Genomic DNA, 9740 nt, shown 5'->3' with positions numbered 1-9740 from the left:
CAGGAGAACATCCGTCGTCTCATCAGGAGCATGCCCAGACATTGTAGGGAGTGTATACAGGCACGTGGAGGCCACACACACTACTGAGCCTCATTTTGAATTGTCTTGAGGAATTTCCACAGAAGTTGGATCAACCTGTAATCTGATTTTCCACTTTGATTTTGAATATGATTCTGAATCCAGACCTCCATGTGTTAATGATTTTGATTTCCATCGATCATTTTTATGTTATTTGGTTCTCAACACATTCTACTTTGTAATGAATAAAGATTTTTAATTTCATTAATTTCATTAATTTCAATAATCGTGTTCTAGGATGGGTTGTTTAAGTGTTCCCTTTTTTTTTTGAGCAGTGTATTTGTGCTCAGCTAGTCCTTGTTGCCCAGTAGAAGTCCCTCAGTGTGCTGGAGGGTTCAGGTGTTTGTTTCTCCCTGATGACTGAAAGACAAGAGCAGACACGTTCAGTCAGATATCAACACAGCACAGACCCACACTCAGGGGAGAAGGCACAATTTTGGAACAGTAGCTGTGCAGACGAGTGTACAAGTTACCACATGCTGCTGCTAATTAACTCTTAGGCTGTAGCACTTTAACTAGCTGACCTGTGAGCTGACTGCTACACTGATTTTTATTTATGGGAGGAAAACATAAAGTTTAAAAGATGAGATTTTCTTTCAGATTTTTTGACAGAATGTAGATGCGTTTATCTTTGAGTCTCATATATTTGATTGGTGTTGTGGTGAAGATACATTTAGACCATTCCTTATTTGAGACATTCTTAAAAAGACTTGTGTTTTGAGAGTTTATCAAAAAACGCCCCTTTCTATGTTTTATATGAAATAAAGATGAATAAGATAAGATGCAGTGATCCAGTGTCCTTCTCTTTCGCACTGGTGAATCTGTTCTCATGTTACCTCACGCAGCACATCTCTCCAGAGAGCAGGTAGGACACCTGTCACACTCCGCTGTTTCTTTTACTGTGTACACAGCGGCAGCTCTCCCAGCGTTTTTTCCGTGTCCACATAGGATGGAAATCAGTCGCTTTTTGCTTGGACTATGTGCCTTTTTCTTCTTTGGCAGATCTGTTTCAGCAGAGTCCACATGCAAGCTGAAGGCAAAGTTCAACCTGAGCGGCTACAAGAATGTGGAAAAGAAGAAGGTTGTAATTGGGGGCATGTTTCCTGTGCATAAGCGTATTGCATCCAGTGATGGAAACACTTCAAGGGTGCCTGTGTCTTCAGGATGTGAGGGGTGAGTTGAGCATTCATGGAACACTTAATGTGTCTCTTTTCACTATTGTTACCATGTTAGCTCGATGTCCTGAGTTTAAGTTCATGTAATCTGTTAACACCTATCTGTGGTAATAAAGAGGGCCTGTTGAGGTTAAACTTTCTAGTTTTAATCCCTTAAATAATACATTATTTCTCCTAATTGACCTATTTAATTTTTCTCTCATAGCTTATTTAGGTAATATAAAGAAAAAACACTTTGTAGGTTGCATCAGTTGAGCATTCAAATTTTACGCATCTGGGTATTTCTTTGGGCTTTTCTGATTTAAAATTCACTGACAAGTTTCACAATGCTTGTAACTCTATGCATATATATAGTGTTTTTTCTAGTCTTCTGACTACTCAAAGCACTTTTACATTACATGTCACACTCACCCACTCACACCACTTTCATACACTGAAGACAGATGGCGGAGGCTACTATGTGAAATGCCAATCAGTGTTAACTAGTCCAATTCACACACTGCAGGCACAGCCACTGGGAGCAGTTTTGAGGTTAAGTGTCTTCCCCAAGGTCACTGTAAAATAAAGTTACACCATTACTCACCTTATTTTCTCCAGGTTTAACTTCCGAACCTTTCGCTGGACCCAAACCATGCTGTTTGCCATCAACGAAATCAACAAGAGGACCGACCTCCTCCCCAACACAGACCTGGGCTACGTCATCTACGACTCCTGCTTCACCATCTCCAAAGCCGTGGAGGGCACCCTCACCTACCTGACAGGCCAAGATGAGGCTGTACCCAACTACCGCTGTGGGACTGGGGCGCCTCTTGCAGCTCTAGTGGGCGCTGGGGGCTCTGATCTTTCTATCGCCACTGCTCGGATACTTGGACTGTATCACTTCCCACAGGTAGGCTGATGCTGAGTCTCATAAAGATTGATGGAAATAAGCACACAGGTAAAACTTCCTCTCTGCTGTCGGCTTCAGGTCAGCTATTCTTCTTCATGCTCTGCCCTCGAGAGTAAGTTCCAGTTCCCCACCTTCCTGAGGACCATTCCCAATGACAAGCACCAGTCTACAGCAATTGCCAAGCTGGTGCTTCACTTTGGCTGGACTTGGGTCGGCACCATAGCTGCTGATGATGATTACGGCAAGTATGGCATCAAGGACTTCAAGGAGCAGGTGGAGGAAGCTGGTGTCTGTATTTCCTTCTCTGAAACCCTACCCAAGGTGAACAGTTCTATCCCATCTGCTATTGTGATCACACGCTGTAATGTCATGCCTGTCTTTTCTGTATGTGCCACATTTCACTGCTGTTAAAAAATGAGTGCTGCTCTTCATAAACTTTAGGTGAGTTCCCCAGAGGATATTCAGCGTATTGTTCAGACTGTAGTTGAGGCCACGGCCAAGATCATTGTCGTCTTCTCATCGGATGTGGACCTTAGTCCCCTTATTGTTGAGTTGCTCCGTCACAATGTGACCAACCGCACTTGGATCGCCAGTGAGGCCTGGGTGACCTCTGCTCTCATCAACCAGCCTGGGGTGAGTCCTCAGCCTAGCTCAGTTACCTCAGTTATGACCACATTGAAAGACTAAGTGATAATGGAACAGAAATATAAGTCACAACTTGAGCTAATTTTTATAATGTACCTGTGTTTATGCAGGTGAGCTCAGTAATGGGTGGTACTCTGGGCTTTGGAGTAAAAAGGGCAAACATACCAGGCCTTCAGCGTCATCTGCTGGATCTGGATCCATATGATGATCAGCTCACTGAGGAATTCTGGGAGTCGGTGTGTGTATCAGAATTACTAATGGCAGTCATCTCATAATACACACCTGTTAGCCTGGACTAAAATGCATATTGTGATCTTACGTTTGGTGTTCCGTGGCAGAAAACTTGAGACATCATCAATTCAGTGACCACAATGTCACACAAATTTAATCTCACTGTATATTCATCTTCTAGTTGTTCAACTGCACGCTGAGCTATGGCACAGCTGTGAGGCAGTCCAAGCAGAGGGTCAAAGACGCTAACAGCACACTGTCCATAGCAGTGAGGGGGATCCCTGACGGACTATGTACAGGACTGGAGTCCCTGGCACAGCTCAATAACACCTACTCTGATGTTGCCCAGTTACGAATCACTTACAGGTTAGTTTTTAACTGCTCATATATTACATCAAGCATCACCATTTCTAGCTTTTTCAATTTTCTTTTTAGGGGCCGAGCACCGACAATGTCAGCGAGGCCCTTTTGAAACCTGAGTGATTATTATTATTATTATTATTTCTTCTTCTTCTCCCGACTTTTGAATCCCCAATTTGCTTGCCTTAACGTGGCTTAAAAGTCCCCAACTGTTGCACATGCACCAGGCCTGGCGAAAATGTTGACATTTTTGTGGTCCCGAAAAAAAATCCCCCCAAATGGCTAAATGGCGCCCCCTTGAAGTTGAAAATTGGAAAAGGCCAGCCCCATAATATGGTTCAACATACATGCATGACATTTTTTTTGAATAGATCCCACACAGATTATAAACATAGCAGAGCGTGGGGATCATTTTGTCGAGTCTTGTAAACTAAGACTAGTTTTAATGATACTATTTTGAGATAAGTGGTTGTTTCAGGGTATGACATGACTTATGAAAAAAAGACACATGGCTGTTGCTTGAAGCACAATCAAAGTCCTTCATCATTATGAAGCAGCAACAAATATCTGAAGCAAGACAGAAAAATTGATTGAAAACATATTTTTAATTATGTTATTGAATGTACCCTCTAAAGTTAAAAGTGTAATAAGTGAAATATGTAATGTTTATCATGGATCAGTGGTATACACAGGGGGGTGGCAGAGGGGCATCCCCCCCCCCCCCCCCCCCCCCCCCCAATGGTGACCCCATGTCTGAAAGAAACCGCACTAAAGTGCCCTTTTGGATAAGATAAATCATTACAAATAGCTTTTTCTGGTGCCCTTTAATTGGAAAACGAATGAAAAGTGCCCTTTGGATTCCCTTCAAATGTACAAAACATTAAAAGTGCCCTCTGGATGACCCTCCAATGTATAAAACGTAGACATTTAAAAAAAAAAAAAAAACCTCTGGATATAGACTTCTATACTTCTATTTAACTTATTGTGGAAAATACTCCTGAACACCTTACAGTCAATAGATTGTTAAAAAGTGCCTTTTGGCTTCCTCTTCTTTGGATTGAATGCACAAAAGTGCCCTTTCAATGCCCCTCCAATAAATTCAGTGAAAAAAAAAAAGCCCTCTAGATACCTTTGTAGTTAATTATGTTATGTTATGGTCATAAAAATATTCACTACAATGCAGGAATTAAGTGTTAGATGCTCAAAATTTTATTGGGGAGGGCCCCAAACCCCCCTCTTGTTACCGCTGTATCAATACATTTAAACTTACCCTAAACTGTGAGTACCATGCTTTTCAAAGGAGGTGCCCTTTTTTTCCACCCCTGCCCCTAAAACAGCCTGAGTACACCCCTGATAATGAATAATATGAAGATGCCCTTCTGATGTTACCCTACAGTGTGTACAAAGCTGTGTACGCCGTGGCCTATGCACTGCACAACCTGGAGCACTGCGAAGCTGGACAGGGACCGTTTAATGGAAAAAATGAATGTGCAGACATCAGTAACTTTGAGCCATGGCAGGTACGTTTGTGAGTGTGTGTATGTGTGAGTGAATACAACCACTTAAAGATAAGATAAGATAAGATATTACTTTATTGATCCCCCGGGGGGGAAATTCAGCTGTTACAGCAACCCAGACAAAAGTACAATCAAGAAGAATTTTCAATAAGTAAAAATGAGTAAAAATAAAAATAGATAAATAAAGCTAGAATACAATTTAGATATATACAATGTTACAAATGGAATTTAAATTAAATATAATTAATTACAGGCAGTATTAAAAAAATTCAGTAGTGACAGGTTGACATGGTGTGATTATGGTTGGTAATGACAAATTAAGCAATAAAATAAAAATAGTAAAGTAGAAGCAGTAGCAGTCTGTGGCCTCCATTACTGTTTAATAGTTCTGATGGCGGTGGGCACAAAGGAGCGCCTGAAGCATTCAGTCTTGCACTGTGGTGGAATGATACGCTGACTGAACGAGCTCCCCATCAGCCACAGCTCATCATGGAGAGGGTGAGAGGGGTTATCCAGGATGGCTCGCAGTTTGTCCATCAACCTCCTCTCAGCCACTGACTCCAGACTGTCCAGTTCTAGGTCAACCACAGAGCGGGCCTTCTTTACCAGCTTATTGAGCTTGCTGGCCTCACCCGTCTTGATACCTCCACCCCAGCACGCCACAGCAAAGAAGAGAGCACTAGCCACCACATTAAAGCTGCTTTGAGGAACTTTTGTTTTGTATCTATTCTTGTGCCCCCTTGTGGACAAAGTGATACGTCCTATCTCTTGTCCTATACATGCAAAAGTAGTGTTTTCAACAAAAACCTCATCCTGTGGTCTTTTAACAGGCAACTTTATCAGGCAATGTGATTATTTTGCATGAAAACAGTCAAATAAAGGCTGTTTCTAAAGCAAGATGTCCATCATCTGGTCTGACACCTACACCCTCAAGGTGGTTTCAGGCATTAAAAATGACAACAGAGAAGGTGTCAGTGTTGTTGCTGATGGTCTTGTTTGCTACTGAAGGTCATACAAAGGCATCAGTATGATTTCCAGTCTGTTTCTCAGCCAGTTCAAAAGTCCTCACAGGGCCTTTAATAAACATATTTGTGACCAGGATATTGCTTTGTCTTTCTATTCACAGCTGATGTACTACCTAAAGAATGTGCGTTTTAAAGTGCCACACACAGAAGAAGAGATCTACTTTGATAACGGGGATGTAGAAGCATTTTATGACATCCTTAACTGGCAGGTCAATAGTGAAGGGGAGATATCCTACGTCACTGTAGGACACTACAATGGCTCACTAGCACCTAAGGACAGGATGACCATAATGAATGATTCCATTTTGTGGAACAATGAAGCTTTGGAGGTATGTAGCATGTTGATATATATACAACAATATAAACCTCATACTCTTCTAGCATATGATCCAAAGAGCAGGTCTGCACTTGTTAGAGTGTGTATGCATATGTGGAACAGGTCTGTTTAATCTTTGTTCTGTATTTACATGTGTTGCAGCCCCCTCGGTCAGTGTGCAGTGAGAACTGCCAGCCAGGCACCAGGAAGGGAATCAGACAGGGAGAGCCAGTCTGCTGTTTTGACTGTATCCCATGTGCAGATGGAGAAATTAGCAACACAACAAGTTAGTATAAAGATTTCAGAGTGTATCTTATGGTCATCTTTGTACCTGATTTTCCAGACAAGCAAGACTTAAAACAACTTAAAAATCACAAATTTGTATTAACAGCAAATATAACCCTACAGTCTGCTAACACAACCCTGCTGGCCTCTTATCAACCCATTCCTCTGTGACAGATGCTCGTGAATGTGTCCTGTGCAGTGGGGACGACTGGTCCAACGAGGCTCATGATGCCTGTGTACCAAAAATCATAGAGTTCCTGGCCTTTGGAGAGCCACTGGGGATCACTCTCATCGTCATCTCAGCTTTTGGAGCTCTGGTCACAATTGGCGTTGGGGTGAGACTCACTTATGGAGGTACTAACAGATCCTTTGATGCAGTGAGTAAGGGATGAAACGCCAAAGGGTCTGTTTTGCTGTTGATCTGTTTTTCAGGTGGTGTTTGCTCTGAATATTGGCACCCCCCTGGTGAAAGCAAATGATCCTCTGTTGAGTTTCTCACTGCTCTTTTCGCTGGTGGTGACCTTCCTCTGCTCCATCGTTTTCCTGGGAGAACCTCAGGACTGGAGCTGCATGACCAGCCAAGTAGGCCTAGCTCTAGGCTTTGCTCTCTGCCTTTCCTCTCTCATGGGTGGGTACATGGTCTAAATTGAATACCTGTCTTTTTACTTTACTGTTTTATGTGTATGCATGTATATTGAACACCTGTTGTTCACAATATGCTTCTGCTTTAAAATCTCTAATACTCATGTCATAATCTTGGGCATGCTTATTTCTCAATGTTAGATGAAAACAGGGCTATTGGAAAAAAAAATTTATATTTCTTGCAACATCAATGTGCAATATGTCAATTTGATGTCTCTTTACTTTAGGTAAGGCTGCTATATTGATGCTGAGAGCTCAGGCATTGAAAGCAGCTCGTACCAGACACAAGGCAGCTGCAAAAGCTGCCAAAGCTGCTGCTGAAGCAGCAGCAAACAATGGAAATCCAGACGTCATTGTAACCAACACACTCAATAACAATGATGCTAATGCTTGTGCTAACCCAGAAGTTGACACTCTCACATGTGCCCACCAGAGGGCAATAGCTGCTCTGGCAACATTAATACAGGTAAACACAAGGGGGAACAGACTCAGATCTTACTATGAACTCTTAATCCTTTTTATTTTATTTATTTAACCTTTATTTAACCAGGTGAGTTAATTGAGAACCAATTCTCATTTGCAATAACGATCCTGATGTTGTTATAATATTTCAATTGTCATCACTACTCTTCACAGGCTATAGCATGCACAGTGTGGCTCATCATCCTCCCTCCACATCCAGTCAAGAACACCTCTGCGCAGAATATAAAGATCATCCTGGAATGTGATGAAGGCTCTGTGGTCTTCATTTGTTGTATCTTTGCCTATGACATTCTTCTGGCTCTTCTGGCCTTCATCTTTGCCTTCATAGCGCGCAAACTGGAGGATCATTTCAGGTAGGAAACACAAGGGACCAGTTTTAAAATGTATAAACTATATATCTTGATCAGGATGTTCTGAAGTTAAACAGCAAAGAAAAACAAAATGAAACAACAAAAACAATAGGAAGAGACTACTTTTTAGGTGAAATGTCATAAATCACTAATCAAAACATGGTTTCATTAATGGCTTGCGAGGTACATTTTTGAGGGGAAAAAGTTTATTTACTTTTTTTACTTTTTCACCATTTGTAGCTTTTTCAATTTTCTTTGTTATCCTTGCCCTTCTGAACACTCCTATCATTCCCACAGATCCCACACAGATCAGAAACATAGCAGAGCGTGGGGATCATTAAAAGTCTTAACCCAATCAATTATCTAATTTATGTAATCTAGTACTTAGTGTTAAATACATGAAATGCAATTAATCATATATTTTATTTATCATAATTTTGATGAAGGTTCTCAGTACAAGGTCCTTGAATTCAAAGCTTGATCCAAAAGGCAACAGGACATTGTTTGTTCATCATTATAGCCTAACATTATGTTGTTGTTTTGTTAAAATTCAACCTGAAACCACCCATCTGCTTGGATCAGTCTAACTCTAATTGTTTAAATCATAGATATCTTAATGCTACTCAAAATTTTGGAACAAGTCCTTAAGGTTTGATCCTGATCAAAACCAGAATAAATGATACAGAATAATGATATCAACACATTTTTGAATTGTATTTATTCCTATCTCTTATCAAATAAAAACAGTAGTTTATAATGTTTCCACATTACAATTATTACATAATTATTTCAAGAAGTTTTGATTAATCCAACCAATTTTAACTTTTTCCAAATTATTTTCTGTTGTGAAGCAGGTCTTGAAAATGACTGAAGTCCAGAAAAAAGAAATCTCAACCACAGAAAATATGAAAATGATAGTTTAGCATGCTAGAAAGGATATCTGATTGAATGCAGATATCAGCTGCAAACAAAAACTGCTAAATTCCTTTTAAATGTAAGTTGAAGAGAATCTAATTTAAATTCAAAGCAATTTAGTGGCATGACCTATTCTTGATATTCTATCTTCCAGTGAGGCAAAATGTGTGACCTTTGGCATGCTGGTCTTCTTCATCGTTTGGATCTCCTTTGTCCCGGCTTACCTCAGCACACGCGGAAAGTTCATGGTTGCTGTCCAGATTTTTGCCATCCTGGCATCCAGCTTTGGCCTACTGACCTGCATCTTCCTGCCCAAGTGTTACATTCTACTGGTTAAACCTGAACGCAACACAGAGGAGATGATGAGGCCCCGCGCCAAACCACGTGATGGGACATCAACTGGAACCTCAGCATCACTTGCTACAACCGCTACTGAGGTTGCATCCACTGCGATTGATGATTAGAGGACCAGTATGAAGAACTTAACTAGGCCACAAAAATTAAGTTGTAAACAAAAAATGTAGTTGGCAGAAAGAAATGTTAAAAAAAAACATTGACATCAATACCATATATCAATGCGTAGGAAACTTCTACCTCTTAATCAGCAAGTAATAAAAGAATAAAACTTCAATATACTTTTTTTAAGGTTAGATTTTGGGCAATTTTTTGCCTTTTATTTATAGGACAGCTGAAGCGAGACAGGAAATGTGGGGAGTGGAGAATGGGGGAAGACATGCAGGAAATGACCAAGACCAGCAGCCTGTTGCACCAACTGTGCATAAATGGTGTCCTAAGTTAGGGTGTAAAGTCCACACTAAACCAAACGTTG

At 40.8% G+C, this 9740-nt stretch overlaps 1 protein-coding gene across 1 annotated transcript; it reads left to right on the top strand.

Annotated features, from left to right (window-relative positions):
* The first annotated feature begins 845 nt into the window (after positions 1-845).
* On the top strand, positions 846-9511 carry LOC117825659 (vomeronasal type-2 receptor 1). The gene is made up of 15 exons (XM_034701572.1): positions 846-943; positions 1081-1251; positions 1851-2142; positions 2221-2463; positions 2584-2775; positions 2898-3023; positions 3200-3384; positions 4775-4898; positions 6022-6249; positions 6399-6522; positions 6696-6856; positions 6954-7149; positions 7391-7629; positions 7800-7999; positions 9066-9511. The coding sequence occupies exons 1-15, from the start codon at positions 846-848 to the stop codon at positions 9373-9375; spliced, it is 2889 nt and encodes a 962-aa protein (XP_034557463.1). The 3' UTR covers positions 9376-9511.
* The last annotated feature ends 229 nt before the right edge of the window (positions 9512-9740 follow it).

Source organism: Notolabrus celidotus, chromosome 14 (genome assembly GCF_009762535.1).
Source record: "Notolabrus celidotus isolate fNotCel1 chromosome 14, fNotCel1.pri, whole genome shotgun sequence".
Classification (NCBI taxonomy): domain Eukaryota; kingdom Metazoa; phylum Chordata; class Actinopteri; order Labriformes; family Labridae; genus Notolabrus; species Notolabrus celidotus.
Note: the sequence above shows the minus strand (reverse complement) of the source record. Positions and strands in the feature narration are given on the sequence as shown.